We start from the raw sequence: 17,960 nt of genomic DNA, 5'->3' as shown, positions 1-17,960 counted from the left end.
CAGATCTTTCATCCTTAGATAGACCCTGTTGCCATCTCTACTTCCTTATTCCCAGAGCCTTTTGTTAAGAGGTGTACCTCTGGGGCTCCTGGCTGGCGCAGTTGGTTGAGTGTCTGACTCTTGGTTTGGGCTCAGGTCCTGATCTCAGGGTTGTGGGATGGAGCCCTGCTCCTCTCTGAGTGCAGAGTCCGCTTGGGTTTCTTTCTCCCTCTGCCCCTCCCCACCTTCAAATAAATAAATCTTAAAAAAAAAAAAAAAAAAAAGGTGAACCTCTGAAGCTGTTGCCTCCTAAAAATTTCAGCTAGAAAGTGAGAAAATGAGTTGTGATGCCTTGTTAGGGAATCAAATACTTCAAATTTTAAAGGATAATTTTCTTACAATCTTCGTTCCTCGACCAGGACTTCTCTCCTGCTTCTAATTAATTTATACTTCTTTTCTGTGTTCATACTTCCCTTGCTCTCTTAAGTCTGGGTTTTTTTTGTTTGTTTTTTGTTTGTTTTTTTCTTTTTCTTTTGGTGGTCAGGTGTTAGTGGTGTTGGAATTGAATTGAGGAACTGGATCTGTGGGCTTGTATTTCCATTCAAGATTTTCTCCTAACTGAATCCCAGACTCTCAAACACTGAAGCCAACAGTCTGATGTCTTTGTTCTCTGGCCCCATTTCTGAAAATCACCTCATGATCCAAGTGGTCACCCTGCGCCTTCAGTGTTCACACTGAAGAAGGGTTCTTTTTGTGGCAGTGGGGAGGGTTATATATCAAAAACATATCAGTCAACATGGAATATCCTATTACACAACTAAAGTAGTCTTCATCTGAAGTATAATAAACTACTGTGTAATCAATTACCGCATCTTAGAAAAAACATTACAGATGTTTAGTTTAAAAAGGTTACTAAAAGAGCTGTGTTGTTAACTCTGATATTGGTTCTGTTGTCAGGTGGTTTCTAAACAGTGTAAAAAGGAATATAAAAAAATGTATTATTTTTTTCCTCAAATTGATTGAATGAAAGGATTTTGACTTGGGGAGTTGTGGGTAGTATAGTTTAGTGACATAGTCTCTGACAATATGGTCCAAATGGGGGCAAGCCATATACATTGTGGTTGAGACCTTTGACTCTGACATCAGACCACCTTGTTTTCAAACCTAGCTCTACCACTTAATAGTTTCATAATTTCTCTTAGTCTCAATTTTCTCATTTGTAAAATAAATATTATTGTAGCATGGTTGGAAACATTAAATGAAATATTTCATGAAAAGCACTTCACACAGTGCCTGTCATATTTAACTGTAAGAAAATGTTCACTACCATTTTTATGATGTTTATGTCCTCATCTACTAAAAATCTCACAGACTAAACAATAAAATTAAAACTTAGTTACTGATATCAGGAAGATAAACATGGGTGATTTCAGAGAGCCAGTGGGGAGATTTCAGCATATGTTATGAACCAATTTCCTATAGGTTTGCGTTAGGAAATTGTGAGACAGAACAAGCCCGAATAGGAGCAATATAGCAGAGTAGATTTTGTGTTCTGGTAAGAAAAGCTGGGGAAACCCCAAAGGTAAGTGGACCACATACAGATAATAAGTCAATGATTTTTTCCTCTTCGATCCTTGCTGAGAAAACTAAATGTACCAGATGACTCTTAAATATCCTGATTTATCCTCATCATTTGTCTAACAAGAAAAATCCTAGCACCACTTCTCTGTTGCAGCTTATTAGTAGTAGGCTATTTTGTTTGTGGTTGTTCATTTTCTTGTATTTTACTTACGCCTGTTGAATTTTATGGATATTTTGAAATACCTGGTAATTAAAGTGAAGGTTTGATAGAATGTACCATCACCAAGAAGCAGTTAAACCACAAGGAATACAGTAGGTATTTAATACATTTGAGGCCATAGATGAATTGATTTTTTAGGCCATAGACAAATTGCATTACTCTAATGCAAAGACTTGGAAATAAAAACAATGAAGAGATGAAGTTATAAGGAGAGAATGCCCTCTGTTATTCTGGTTCGAAAATGTAGAGCTGTGGTAAGTAATGCGATAGTTGTCTGCAGAAAAAGGCTAACATGATTTTGAAGGAGTCATATGTCTTTGCAAAGCAAACTAGGGATTGCCTTTATGTAAGAGGAAAAAAAAGACACTCAAACCACTTGATGATTCCAACACTATTCATGACTTGCTGTGCTGACATTCTATAGATTGATGGGGTCTTCAAGTGTGGAAATACTGAGTCATACAGAAGATGAGACGTTTCAATAATGAAAAAAATATTTATGCAGTCAGCAGATTGTCAGTTAAGGTGGTTTAGATTATAAGAGCCACCAAACAGAGACTGTGTCAGGTTGCAAATTATTCTAACCACAAAATCACTTGAAAATGAGTAAAGCAAATTTAGAGTGAATGAGTATACCCCCAATCCTTTTATTTCTTCCTTCTCCTCTTCCTCCTGTTTCTCCTCCTCATCCTGCTCTTTTTTTGAAAGGAAAACTGTTGACTCTGTATCTAAACATAATACTAGTCTCATGAGAAAAAAAAATAAAATGGAACTAATCTTTTTTCAGAAAGTGTTGCTTTTTTCCCAGTATGCAAGTGCTATAGGGTATAGATAGTGACTTGTGGTTCTATGGGGTGCTTCTTTGTCTTTTTCTGTTTGTTCTCTCTCCCTTTATGTAGTCTTTTTGTAGATTGTCTTAATGTCTCCCATTAATGACTGACTAATTGTGTCTGTTTTGTAATGACATCCATTGTTTTGTAAAATTCTTTGACAAGTTGGAGGGACAAGAAATGAAATCACTGCAGCTGTTTTAGTAACAATTATAGTTTAAAACCCTACTGGCTCATTTAACCATTCCATTTCTGACATCCAGCCCAGACTTACAACAGTTTCAGATCAAGGATCAAGAAAACATCCTGTGATCTGAGCACCTGCACAGCGGCAATCATGCTGCCTTTCTACCCACTCATGCAGTAGCCTTCCTTCATGTTTTGGTATTTGGTTTTAATCATTACCTTGTCTTTCCTCTTCCAAACGATTATGCCAAAAATAAAGGAAACTGAGGTAAGTGACTTCAAGTGGGTATAAGCTGAAGGTGCTATGCTAATTGTCCTCATCAGAAATCAGTCAACTGACTGTACTGGAACCAAATCAGAGTCATATTTTTCTGTTTCCTGTTTGATAAACTTCTTAATCACTTTAGCTTTGAGTTGGAATTCATACATGTTCACTTATTTTCCTTTGGTCACTATTTTTAAAGCCTTATCTGTAAATTTTATTTTCTTGCTATGAAGTATAGATTTTCATAAGCCATCTTAAATATTTTCCGGAGGAAGATGGTGAAAAAATAAGTACATTTATAAAAATAATATTTTGTGCTATTGGCTATGAACCAGCTATGTCTATCTTACTGACACTATCAGATCCAGTTTTTAACCATGTCTAATTGCTCACCATATTGGATAACAGTACCACTATGGACTGCATTTCAAAATAGCATCAGAATTTACTCACTCTTTTAGTTCAAAAGTATCATTTTTATTGCTGAAAAGTATTAACTGAAGTGCCCCAAAGATTGGTTAACTTGTTTTCTCCAAATATCAGCTCCTTTTGGAATTAGAACTAAAAAGGTTCTGTGTCTATTATTTTATTTTATTTATTATCACTCATACTCCAAGAAAATAAAAACTACAGTAAGGAATTTCTACTGTACCGAAGAAGAGGAAGAAGAATTTCTACTGTATAAGTGGCATTGTGCTAGTCTAGAGTTTCTGTCAACTGCTGTGTTGGTTGGCTTTTTGAAAACTGTGAGCTCAAGCATGGAATTTCTTTAGAGATCAGGTCATCCTTAGGCTGTACCCCACCGTGGCCTAGATCGTCTTTTTGGCTTCTGTATCCAATGCCTTGTAGATTATGCCCACTTTCGAGTGCTTCTTGTATTAAAGCTTTTCGTTTTTCTCACTGTCACCTTTCCCAGGTCTACAGCATCAAGACAAGAGCAAGGAATCACCATGGTACTGAAACACAGTATTAGCAAGTCAGGCTGGAGTGTGACTCCGTGGGCCCACTGGGAAAGATGCTGCCAGTATTTTCCATTCTGCAGTGGGACACGATAGACATGCAAAGAGAAGAGGAAGTATCAGCCAGCTGACTTTGGTTGGGAGCCTTTTCTTGAGAAAGCCCAGTGGGTCCTAGACATTGAAGAAAAGCATTTTTGTTTGTTTTTTCCCCTCATCTGAGCCTTTGCCAACTGTGCAACTCTTTTTTTGTCTTGCTTTTATGGATACATGGTTTAATTTTTGTTTCCTTTTGATTTTTTTTTCCCCTTTTTGAACCAACCACCTTGTCAGGAAAAGATGAACCACAAATGAAAATGCTCATTCTTTCAGGAATACAATTTTGTAGCTCTATGTGTATCTATTTTTGTAGAAATACAGAAAGTTTGATTTAGCATTGATGGGCTATTTTTGAGGGATGTATTTTTTTTAATATTGTAAAAATTGTTAAGTTCTGTTTAAAGAACTTGCTCTCAGAGAAGCACTGGCAAAAATGTTGAAAAGGCTTGTCTTTCAGATGTCTGTGATATGCTCTGTGCTTTCTAGGTTACCTCAAGTGTTTGATAGTTTCTCCTTTTTTACAAAAGTAGCACCATAGCCAAGCCAATATAGTATTGTTTTACATTAAATCTCGGTGAAGATTTAATTCCATGCTAGCTCACCTAGCTTTGAGTTATATGCATAGCTTGAAAAGGAAGTTTTTTCATGACCAACACTAAAGAAAGGATATTTCATTACTTCGATTTGTCCCAAAGAGTACTTGGAGGTTGACTAAGTTTTGCAGAAACTTTCAATCAGAGGGAGAGTTTGCCTAGCATATGTAGTTGTCTTTCTTAGCCTATCCAACTTTGACAAATGGAACCAGTTTATATCCAACTCCTGCAAAAAAAAAATGTGTTTACCCGTGCTACCTTTGATTGCCAGTGGCTTAGTTTCCTTGTTTCTAATTATGCAATCATGGCAATTTTTAAGGTCATATTTTAAGTGGATAGTTTTTTTCCTAGAGATGGTTTGAAGGGATAATATTTGGGAAGGTACTAGACACGTCACAAAGCCTTTAATTCAATGGCTGTTTCTGATAATGTTACTCATCACTGTAAATTGAAAAATAATATATTATATATATAATATTTCAAACGTGTTTTTCAAGACTTTCTTGTTTGTTTAAATCTGGTCTTAGCTGATTGAACTTTTTTAAGAAAACTTTTTAGAGCAAAATGAAATTTAAATTGGAATTTATGCCACAATTACTTAAATCGGGGTAATAAATTGACTCTTTATTCTTTGAAATTTATCCTTGAATACTCAGGATTCAACTTGGCATGGCCCTCAGGATCTAAATAAGGTGAAGTTGGAATAATCATTAAGACCTTGTTAGGAAAAGATTAAGGTTATAAAAGTAGCAGTTAATATCTTAAGGATTTTTGATGCAAAGTCCATTCTCATATAGCTGCTTCCAGAGATGGGTCACATTAAAAAGTTAGTGTTATATAGAAGTTTTTGTTTGGTAAAAGTTTCTCAAATGTGCCCCCTCCTGGTCTTCACCCATATGAAATAGAGTGTTTCGTGAAATACCACTTTCCATTTTAAACTGTGTATATCTTGTGCATAAACATTTTAGCTATAAGAACAGCATAACCTCTGCTCAGCTAGGCAGGGTTCTTACAGATAATTTAAAGTAGTTCCCTTATCTTTGTTTTTTGCATTAGTTTTCTTTCCTGGTGCCTCTGGTGAGTTATAAATCTATTATACACTCTCTTGTATTCTTATCATAAGTTGCTTCTTCTTAACCAGACTCTCCTTAACGCAATATGCATATTTTTACCTAATGTGAGGTCAAAACTTAAGGAATTTTCTACTTACAAATGATATGAACTTAGATTTCTAGGGAGTGGCTTGGTCAAACTATCTATATTTTGATCTATAATTTGACTTGTTACGGTTGTATGTACTTTGCCCAATCTGTGGAGCATGAAGTTAAATGACTTTATAAAATTGGTTTCCTCTTGTGTCCTGAGTTTTCAAAGACAAGTATTCGGCAGTTCCCATGGGATGACTCACTGGGGATTATTTATTTTCCTCCTCTTCCCTTGGAACCTATTAACTTCCTTTGCAGTTTCTCTTAGAACAGCGTTGTACTCCAACTCATTCAGATCATTCAATTGGATTTTCCCAATTAAGGGAGAAGAAAAGTATTAACTCTCTGCTCCTCTCCTTATTCTCCATTGAATTGAATTCAAGGAGAGAGAGACAATTGAATAGCTACACCCTGAATTTGGACTGTGTTCTGTGCCACTCCTGGTAACTATAGTATGAAAGGTTCCTTGGCTCTGGGGCCCAGGAAAAGCTGGGGGCCTGAATTCTGCTGTATCCAGGAAAGATTTGTAAGTGAGTTCTCCTGGTGAGAAAAGGCGTTGTTGACATACTACAAGGGTTAGATCCTTGCACAGACAAGGAATGGATCAAAGTCTAAGTAAAAAGAGAGTACATGTCTCTATAATTGCCTGGCATCCCCTTGGTTTTGTTTTGTTTTGTTTTGTTTTTTGCCTGGCATCCCCTTGTTATGATCATATTACCTTCACCACCAGAAGTTATAAAAGAGGATGAATTGTAATTTAGCATGATATTCTGAATTTATTTTAAGTTGAAAATGCTATCACTCTCTGGGTCTGCTCTTCTCACATCAAAATGATGCTGTTGAACTTAGAGGCTTCTGACCAGCTTTACAGAGGCCTACCAACTTCCTCCCCCATTCATTTGGAACCATTCCACCTTTGACTATTTTAAACATTAGACTTCCTTCAAGGTTTCTAATGAGCTAGACCCTATTAAGTCATCTCATTTATTTGACATCTAATCTAGGCTTCGACCACTAAACTAACATGAGTTAAGGAACAACATGATAGTGATAAGTAAGATCTCAACAGGCTATTTTGTCTCTCACTGTTTATTTGAAAAGAGCCTCTAAATATTTTAAAAAACAATGTTTCTTCTTAAGAAGGTTAACTGTCCCCTCCTAACTTTTATCTGTAATTTTTTTTTTCTTTCTCTGTCTTCTTAAAATTATTAACATTATTATTTTAAGCAAAAATGGCCAGGGTTGCTCTACATTTTGCAAATGAGAACCAGTGGGTTGCAAATAATTTAAGGAATTAATTCTTTTTACTTTATAAAAACTTAAAAAAAAAAAAATTCTAGGCACTGGCATAAAACATGCCCTTGAGGAGCTCATTATTTATTTTGCAAATCATATTTCCTATTCCTATTCTAAGACCTGCAGAATAGGGCAGGATCTATCTAGTTTTTGCATTTGCTATCTAGTTTAATGTTCTATTTTTCATTTAAAGTTGCAATCAGAAACTATATTTCAAGAAACTAAATTCTATTTCTTACTGAGTGTCCCTTTGTGACATAATATTTGCCAAATTAAGTCAATGGGGCAGTGGCGTTAAGTGGTGGAAAAGGAAAGTTTATATATTGGAGTGTTGACTGAGGGATAAATAGAGAAGCAGAATGAATTAATGGAAAAGAGCATTGACTTGTGCATTAGGTCATTGTCTGAATTCTGGCTTGGCCACAATTAGATATGTGTGATTTGAGGTTTATGTATCTTATGAGTAAAGTGAGATAATAGTACCTAACCGGCAGGCTGTGAAGTGTGGAAATCATTTATCTATCTATCATCTATCTATCTATCTATCTATCTATCTATCTATCTATCTATCTATCTATCATCAATCATCTCTGTCTCATAGTAGATGTTCAGTAAGTAAGAGGTACCACAAATGTCTGTCAATTAAGTAAGTAGGTCATAAAATTGAGCTCCCAGATGTCCCTTCTTTATACTTTCCATATCCATTTTTGCAGCAATCAAATAGATATATGACTGCTTTTTCATAACAAATTGTTGCAAGAGAATCTTATCCACTATTTGTTGAAGATAAAATGTAAATTTCTTAATTACTTCTGTTACTTTAGTGTGTCATTTATGAAGGAAAATAAATTAACCTTTTAGTGGTATGTAGGTCCAACTGTGAGTTTTCTTACATTTCCAAAATTTTATTCACCTGGGATCGTATTATTTTCTCCCAAATTAAGGCAACATCTTTACTAAATCACCAAAGTTTATATTTTTTCAGTTGTATTTTGGGCTTCCTTAGCACCTGGAACAAAAACCTCTCTTTTGAAGTTATTCATTTTTTTTTACTTGCCTTGAGGAAAAATTGCAAAATATGGTGGAAAAAAATCGTTTGCATGAAAAGGGGAGGGAAAAAAATCCCTTTACAATCTCAGCAGATTTACTCTGCTTGAGAAAAAAAGAAACAATTTTATTAGAAGCAGATGTTGACACTGTGTCAGTTATTGAAGATGGAAAGAGTTCACTTGAACCATTGCAGTTACAAAGGAGTATTGATGGCAGTTAGAATCCCTGTGATTGATCACCTTCATAGCAGACATAAGGACAGCAGAAAAGCAGAAACTGTATGAGACCAAGACTGAAATCAGCCTGCTGATTTTCATGTACAGGATCTTTAGGACCCAGTTTCATTTCGTTTTGTGTTTTCTTTCCTCCAGGGTAAAAGACACCTCTTTCAGAAAGTTTAAGGCTTTTTGAGAAATTAAAATTTATTTTGCAAAAACATGGCCTAAGGGCTCTTTAACTCTCTTATTAAAGCATTAAAACTCTTATTAAAGTCATTTTAGAAAAATTGGGTTATACTTTTAGTTCAAAAATGTATGTGGAAGACAAATAGATAAACTACACAAAAGTGGATGATTGAAGTTTGGGGTATGGGTGGGCCTTTCAGGGAAACCTCAGTCTCAAGAGCTTCAAAATGTTAATTACCTTGGTAACTTGGTCGTGGACATTGGGCGCATAACAGACTTTCAGAATTTTTCAGCGGGCTTTTTTCTTTTAGTGCTCTCTGGGAATTTCATTCTATACACTTTTCCAAAATATAGAAATAGCCATTATTATTAAAATATCTTCATTTTCTTATTTCCTTTATTGTCCATTATGCTTTTTTGTTTGTTTGAAAAATATTTGTATAGTTTCAAATAATTGATCAAACTAGTGTTCACTTGAAATTGCAAATTAATTAGATCCAATAAATTTATCTGAATCTCCTTTTAAAGAAATGCTAATTGAATTAAGTGTAATTTACCAATTCCATTATATAAGTAAACAATGATACCTTCTAGAAAAGGTCAGGTTACTGTCAATTAGCTTCCTTTTTAACAATTTCTGGACTACTAAATTTTGACATAAGAATAACTCCTTTAGAATATAAGATTCTTTAGGGGTTTCTTTGGTGTATGCATAAGATGTGAACTTTTCTAATGATATCTCTTTATACTAATAGAGATGTACATTTTTTTATGCTGTGGCTAGGGCAAAAAATAATGATTATTTACACACATGATTTAATTTCTTAGGATATTTACAATCTTGGATATTATATATGATTTAAAAAGACTATTCCATACATTTTTCTGGATATACAGTATAGGGAAGTGTTTTCATGTGAATTCTTCGTATCATTTTAAAGTGCATATATTGAAAGGGAAAACATGGATTAATTTGTTTTTATCATATATATCTAGGTAAAGTGAAATAGTTTTATAAAAAAATAAATAGTGTGGAAGACTTTATATTTGTCAGTTGATTAGGTAAACTGAAAACTATTCATAGAAATATTACCCTACAACATTGAAATACAATAAAATTCCAGACTTGTTAGTTTTATGAGCAATTTTATGCTATCTTAATTTTACATTTCCAGAAAGACAAATTAACTAATCTTTCCTATGTTGTCAGTCTTAATTTACGAAATTCATAAAACTTTTGGCTTTACAAGCTAATTATAAAATCTTAAATTTTTTTCTGTTTTTCTTGGGGTTTGGGAGAGAGACATTTTCATATTTCAGTTCACTCTTCAAATACAGGTCGCATAACTATGTGTCAGTGATAAGAGATGGTGGAGGACTTTGTAGTACAAACAATGTTACCTTCAATTTGTTCAATAAATAATTTAATGTGAACTTAATGTTTATATTTTTAATGTAGCATTTTGGTTTGGTCTGCATTTCTTGACAATTAACTAAAGCTCTGTTTTCTTCTTATCCAATTAAGCAATTTATAAATATCTTTGGAAATTAAAACATCTTAGTGTTTTGTTTGTTTGTTTTTATGAGGTTAATTTCTAAGGCCAAGGAATTTAGTTGTTACAGTGAGGAGTGGGTTATAAAACAAGTGTTTATAATGGAAGAGCAAGTGAAATAGGCTATGTTAATTATATAACAGCAGGAAGCTTGCGAATGAATTTTTTAGTACAATGCTTCTAAAATTATCATCTCTTTATGAGAAGTGCATTTTTTGCTTTGTTTTTACACTTGTTGGATATAGAACTTGCTATAAGTATTATGAAAAACAAAAACAAAAACAAAAACCAAAAACAAAAAAACCTTTCTTAACAATTCATTGGTACTTGGAAAAGAAAATTTCAAGACCTTCTATTTTTGAAGGAAGCGAGAGTTTTCCTACAATGGACTCTACTTTCTTCTTAAATGAATCATTTAGAAGTGCTAAAGTCTAGAAATAAGTGTTTAAATCAGTAGACCCTCCAACATATCAGGTGAAATAATTTGGCATTCTTAACTGTTTGCTGTATTTAGACTAGACTACTGTTATGAGTTTTCTATGGCTGCTGTAAAAATTAACACAAACTTAATGGCTTCAAACAACACAAATGTATTATCTTAACCACCCTGTAGGTCAGACATTCGGCACTGTTCTCAGGCTAAAATCAAAGTGTCAGCTGCATTCCTTCTGGGTGCTCTAAGGGAGAATCTCTTTCCTTGCTGTTGCAAGCGTCTAGAGTCCTTGACTAATGGCCCCCTTCCTCCATCTTCTAAGCCATTAGCCACTGGTCAAGTCCTTCTCACATAGCATCACTCTGACCCTCTCTTTTGTGCCTCTCTCACATGTTTAAAGACCTTTGTAATTACATTGAGTCTGCCTGCATAGTCTCCTCATCTCAGGGTTCTTAATTTAATTACATCTGCAAAGTCCTTCAACGTAAGGTAACATATTCACAGGTTCTAGAGATTAGGACGTGAGTATTTTTTTGAAGGGGGCATTATTCTACCACCACAATTAGTAGATTTCAATATATTTTTTCATAAACCCTGTAACCTGGGAGTATTTAATATAGCAAGGCTTCTTGCATGTTTACAATGGTCATTTGTGAAGGATTCATCTTCCTTTGCTTAAATAATTGCATACGAAGGGAATTTCTGTTGTTATTTCAAACATTTCACGTGGTTATTATAGTGCCTTGGAATCTAAAGGGCTATGTAGTATTTATGTCAGACAAGCACTCGGGGTTGGAGAGCAGGACATCTGGTGCAGATTCTTCCTAGCTGAAGTGTGTTTTCTCTGGGGATAATCAACTACCATTTAATTGTTTTGCTTCCTTTTTTGGGAACGTATGATCATCCTGTGATGTCCTAAGTCTCCAAGCGTCTCATTTGACCTGTTGATACACATGTGACAAAATATCTATATATGACCACATTGACATGGTAAAGCTTTTACATTTTTGTCCAGATTGAATCATTACATCTGTTATCAGTTAAGCAGAGGAATGACTATGATGGAAAGCAAACATGTTTAGATGCATTTAATGTGTAAAGTAGGTACCTATACTTTGGAATGCTGTTGATCAATAAATGAGCTAGACTGTCTTTGAAACAACACTCAGGTACAACTGTTTTACTTTCCACACCAAGTTTGGCTGTGGCTGAATGAAGAACACCAGCATTGATCTTTGCTTTGCACTTGTAAAAGAGACTATTTGTAGGGAGCCAAATATAGCAACAGAGGATTTATTATCTTGCCAAAAAATACAAAATCTGTTCCCCTTTAAACACGACACTCTATCCTTTTCTTGTGGATCTTGCTAAAAGGAAAATATAGCTTTAAACTACCCCATTCCTTCTGCGGGAAGTCCCTAATTTTTTTCAAATGGGCTATGTGTGGTTTTGTGTTTTGTATTTCCTAAAGAAAATGGCTATATGAGAAATCCAGCCAGTATTAAGCATTCTTATTACAAAAAAGAAAAAAAGCAAAAACAAAAACGCAAAAAACAAAACATTTCTAAATCCGAGGTAAGAGTCAATAGCAATTAAGAAAATCACGCTTTGGGGCTCCTGGGTGGCTCAGTTGGTTAAGCGACTGCCTTCGGCTCAGGTCATGATCCTGGAGTCCCGGGATCGAGTCCCGCATCGGGCTCCCTGCTCGGCGGGGAGTCTGCTTCTCCCTCTGACCCTCCTCCCTCTCATGCTCTCTCTCTCTCATTCTCTCTGGCTCAAATAAATAAATAAAATCTTTAAAAAAAAAAGAAAATCACGCTTCGGTGGCTTCAAGACTGAGTATCGCTGCGTGATGTTCTGTGTTGCATTTTGTATTGAGCCAAAAAAAATAATTTTAAAAAAATTGTCTTCAACCAACCAGGTGCTTTCTTTGCCTTAGAACATGGGTGTTTGCTCTGAATATGGTCTGATGAGTCAATGGACCAGTCTAGATTATAAAGCTAGTAACGACAGTTAACTTTTCTGCTTGGTTTTTAATGTATATACAGCATTTTGAAAACAGTTTTGCAAACATCAACCAAGAAAATAAGCTTTCCAGTGACAGCTTTACCAGACATCTTCGTGTGGGATTTTAAAACAAACACAAGGCTGTTTGGAAATACTTGGTATATGTAAATATGCAAAATATGCCGACCAGTGCTAACAGCTCTAGGGTGTACTCCCTCATCCTGGAGCAGAATATGTTGGTGGCAGTGGTGGTTGTTTTTCCATCTTTGCTTCTCATCTCCCTCACCACCACCCCCCTCCCGTCTCCACCCACTTACCCATCCACAGACAAAAGCACATACTTAACACCCTTCCCCCCTATTTCCATGCTGTTTCCAAGAGAATCATTTCAGCAGATTCCCCCTGGAAAAGGTGGGTGGTGCTTTGAAGGACTGTTTGAATTACACGATGTCATAAAGGCTGAGCTTTGAGAACTTGCTTGCACTTGCTCTGACACCCGCCTCGCAAACAGCCCAGACACTCCGCAGGCCAGATTCCATTAAGGCTTGTCATTGCAAGGGGAGGGAACGTCTGGTTGAACGTGGCCTTCCTGCTATGATGTTCCCAAAGAACACAGAGTAATCATTTTAAATGTGTGCTATCAGGTTCTGTAACATCAAGGCATTCATTCATTTATAAAAAAAAATAAGCATATGCCTTTCTGCCTACAGCCTAAAAGAGAAAGAGAGGACCCAAGGGAAGTTAAAAATGAAAGCCTCTTCTTACAGCATTTTGACAGGTTTGGAGACGATCAGTTGGCAAATGTGAAGTGCGAAATCCTGGGTCCTAGGACCAGATCCACTCATAATTTGTTGATATCATTTAGTCAGTTTCCTTATCAGTAGCATAAAGATCAAATGAAATAAATGTAAGCTTTTTTGAGAAAACTAAAAGTACTGTACAGATACAAAGAGAAGGAACTGATATTTATTAAAACTCCTATATATCATGAGCATGCATGAATGTATATTAAGGAATTCTCACAAATAGCAATATGCAGACAGCATAATTTGGGAGGCAGTTAGCAATATAAAGACCATGAGGATTTCATTTTTAGTGATGCTACTTAGAAGCTGGATGTCCTTGGACAATTTCCTCAACCTCTTTAAGTCTCAATGTGTTCACCTGTCAAATGAAGATATTAAAAGAAACTACTCCAAACAATTGTTACAGGAATTAAATAACGTATATAAATCATTTAGTTGATTACTTAGTAATCATTACCACTAAGTAAATACCATGTTTTTTCTTCTTATTAACCTTATTTTTTAGTAATTTAGGAAGTCAGTTAAGCCCTTCCCCAAGGGCACTTGACTACCAGTGACAGAGCCAGATTCAAACCCAGATTTAACCAAAAAAAGAATCAGTCCACCACACTACCCTCTAAAGTTTTTGCCATTGTCACATCTGAAGGTATTTGCTGTGAGCATATTTTAATAATTTCTTAGCCAACTGGAATAATTCCCATTTTCTTCTTCCTCCAAATCCTGTGAAAATGGAGTAGAAATCTCTCTGCTCCTGGAACCCCAGAACTTAATGTGTGTGTGTGTGTATGTAACATTTTTTTTTCTTCTCCATAGTTTTTCTACAGGGTCATCTATATATGCTAATAACATTCATACAAGCAAAATGAAGTAATGATTCCAATCCCTGGGAGCCATAGTCTTGAAATCATATGGATGTTAAATTCTTTAGCCTAGACAGTTGACAGTGGATATAGTGTCTCTATTGACCATTTGAGATAAGCCAAACCACCTTCCTATTAGGGAGTACCCATTCATAAAAACAAGTCTTAAAAAAGCCAGCTTTCTCAAGGAAATATTCTTAGATGCAACCACTGCTTCTTGCTCTCTGCTATATGTCTGGGTCTGCAAAGCTTCTGAATTTGTCTGTTTCCTAGCCCCATGATGATGCCCTTAGACTTATCAATAGAATTCAACCGCTTTGATGTTGGGTCTTTTCATTGTGCTTCCCAGAAGAAGTTTTTACCTGTTTTTACTTCTTTGGTTGCTCATAATAGGGTCTTTCCTGCCCCAGCCCTGCTGGATTCTAGCTCCTGGAGTGAGCCAGGATCTGGCTATCCTGAAGGCAGAAAGGATTAACTTTGGCAAGTTGATCACCCAAGGGCTGATCTAGGATCTGAACCCTGTAAAAGTTGTGCAGAGGGGAGCTCTTTCAGACGGTACAAACAGCATACTAAATTATGAAAGTAAGAATTTAGAGTACGTATGAGAAATCACAACAAATTTTGTAAAGTTGATGAATACTATGAACACAAAATTCAGAAAAATATAAATTTGTCTTCACTACCTGCTTAAACTATATGTATAACATAACATACTACTCTTCCAACAACTAACACATTTACCTTTGTTTTATCTTTAGTACATTTCAAACATGTTTCTTTTCTTTCTCATATTTGGTGGTAGAACAGGTAGGTTCTGTTCATAGAGTAATATGTTCTCAGTCCCTCTTGAAACAACGTAGTGAGGGGTTGCGGTATTCCTAGGCACCATTTGTTCACTAGGACATGATTACTTAATTATATCTGGAGGTGTTTGAGAATTATACCTGGAGGTGTTGGGATATAAATATATCCTGCTAAATCCAAATCCAAACTGTATGTATCTGGTAGATAGCTTGATCCTTACCACCTCACAAAGGAAAGTGTGGTGGAGGGGAGATCTGAGTGAAAAAGAGAGTGTTTTTATATGATTGTAGTTAAAATAGCTTATCTTTTAAAATTTGCAAAAATGTATGTCAAGATAAATGCTAGGATTCATCTCAGAGCTTTGGAAGATGGCCTGTGCAAATAAGGGGCCCAGAAGCTTTATCCTCATTAGCTTAGGGCAAATCACGCCTCTTAACCATGTCTCCTATGGTAAAAAAAAAAAAAAAAAGTCGTACTTACAAGAACATTGATATGTGGCTTCACATTTTTAATTTTCTGGTTCCTGTCTGTTACAGTACATTAACCTACAAATCCAAAGATGATAAGAGTTCCATACTGAGTAACCAAGATTAAAAAAGGCTTCAGTTTGAGAGAGGGAGACAGAAGAAAAAGCTGAAATTTTTTGGAAGGAATTCACATAGACAAAGGGAGAAAATAGTTTGTGAGATGACTGAACTGAAGATTTTATGTGCAAATAACCTGAAGCTGAGAACAGTAAGGAATGAGTTACCTCCTGGAAAAAGCAGTCTTCTTTTTCTTAAGGATAAAAAAAGACTATATGATGTTTGCAACTACTCATGACCATGAGCCAGAACTATATAATATGTTCAAAAAAATGAAGTCTTACTGTATATTGAAGCAAAGAATGCTTTCTTAGATTATCTGAAAAGAAATGGATTTCTGACCTAGTTCTGTCATTAACAACCCATGTGCTTCTAGAAAAATCACTAAATGTCCTTGGTGTGTGTTCTCATCTGTAAAATAATGACATTAAAATTAGACAATCTTTAAGGCTTCTTCTACTTCTAAAAGTTCTGTGATTCTACATGTATTTTCTTTAAATAAAATATGTTAACCTATTTAGACATCAGAATTAAAATTTTCCTGGAGCTAAAATACTTTGGAAAGAATACCTAAATGTAAAAGATTATTTGACAACTTCTTCAGATGTCAATGTAAGTCTGAGGTATAAAAAAAGTCAATCATGACAATGTTGTACAGAGTGGAACAAAGAAAAATTCCAAAGAATCTCTTTGTAACAAATGCCATTGGTATTTACATAATCTGAAGTTTAAAAAAAAAAAAAAAGCAAGAGAGAGACACAATTCCCTTAAAAATTAGATCTTCTGGAATTTGTATTTCTAACACAGTTTATCCCTCAAGGAGTCAATATTCAAACCTGTGTATAATTTAGACTTTTTTGCTCATCCCATGTGTTCCACGTGCTGGTTTGAATTAGTCAGTTGTGGAAAATAGAAATGTACAAATCAAAAAAAATTTGCTTACAGCATTCTTATTACTAATCATGTCCAACACAGTAGACAAAGTTACAGACATGTATCATTAAAGACATAACAAGTTCTCTAGACTTACCTCCTATTCACTTAGCTCTGACTGGTTTAAAAAACAAACTTGTGGTGTGTCCAGCTTAATTTTAACAAACTGTGTTGGCTTCTGTGATTTCCACTGGAAAGCTAATCATTGAATACATTTCAATATCAATAAACATTTGTTGACTGAATCTCCTTGTGTCTAAATTTCATGTAATTACCTACAGCCATTCACACTTCATCAGGAAGAACAATTTATCAACATAATCTGAAATCACTTACCATCTCCTCATGATGCCATATCTCATGTTGGATAAAATGAGTTATATGGACACAGTCCCTGTGCCCTAAGAATATTTTCAACCGCCTTGGTCTGGAAGTACCATTTGTCTGGATCTCAATCACATTGTGTTCTACCAATAATTTAATTATTTTGCCAAATTAATCCTATTTTATTTCCTTCATTTCTATAAGTAAATGTCTGTTTATCCTCAATTTCTTCCCCCTCGTAAATATCCTGATGCATCATTGGTCAGTTTTCACCCTCCTAATAGCTTTATTATAGGTAGATTGCACACATGGAGCCTGGTGCACTCCTCACTGGGCAGTGGCTTTTGCTCTGTGTGGACAGAGCAGTGAGTCTATTCTGAAGTGGTAGAACAGTTTCTCCTCTTGAGCAAACCACTCATTTCTAGAAAGGGCAACCACATTTGGTTTTTTGCATGTCTGTTTGCTCTCTTCCTAGACCTTCTGATGTTCCACTCAATATCACAGGAGTATTGACCCCCAGCACTGGCGGGAGATTAAAGCATGGAACCAGGAGGTAGGGAGAAGCCAGGATATTTTGCTGCCTGCTGCCCTCTGTACAATTCAGACAGCATCTCTGGCTGCAGCTATGTCTCCAGCAATGACTATGGCTCCTCTATGGCCTCAGCCCCTCCCAGCCTCCCAGCTCCTGCCATGTACCCTGGCCCCAGGCTCCCCTTAAAATTGCTTCTCTTTTTTTGCCTATACACGTGGGAGTGACTTCCTGATATTACTCTTCTCTGGTTTGCTTCACCATCTCCCTAGCTCTTCTATTACCGTGTAACCATGTTCCTAAGTTGAATTTGCTATTTTAAGTACTCAGAGTGGTTTTTATTTACCTAGTTGGAATGTGATAGGAACACTTTTGCCTATAAGGAATGGTCCCAGGAAACAAATTTTCAAGAAAAGTTTGTGTCATAGAGCTTACATGTTAGAACATGAGTATAGGAATGACC

General features: G+C 35.6%; 1 protein-coding gene across 5 annotated transcripts in view; it reads left to right on the top strand.

Annotated features, from left to right (window-relative positions):
• Positions 1-12,015, top strand: part of VGLL3 (vestigial like family member 3) — a 50,682-nt gene extending 38,667 nt beyond the window's left edge. For 3 of the 5 annotated variants that reach the window (XM_035015157.1, XM_035015156.1, XM_035015160.1), the window contains exon 4: positions 3,978-11,947. In XM_035015157.1, coding sequence (XP_034871048.1) covers positions 3,978-4,021 — 44 coding nt within the window. In that variant the 3' untranslated portion in view covers positions 4,022-11,947. Of the gene's footprint in view, positions 1-3,977 lie in introns of all 5 variants that reach the window. The other 2 variants (XM_035015159.1, XM_035015158.1) reach the window with 1 other exon arrangement.
• The last annotated feature ends 5,945 nt before the right edge of the window (positions 12,016-17,960 follow it).

This window comes from Mirounga leonina, unplaced genomic scaffold (genome assembly GCF_011800145.1).
Source record: "Mirounga leonina isolate KUSES-001 unplaced genomic scaffold, KU_Mleo_1.0 Mir_169, whole genome shotgun sequence".
Lineage (NCBI taxonomy): Eukaryota > Metazoa > Chordata > Mammalia > Carnivora > Phocidae > Mirounga > Mirounga leonina.
Note: the sequence above shows the minus strand (reverse complement) of the source record. Positions and strands in the feature narration are given on the sequence as shown.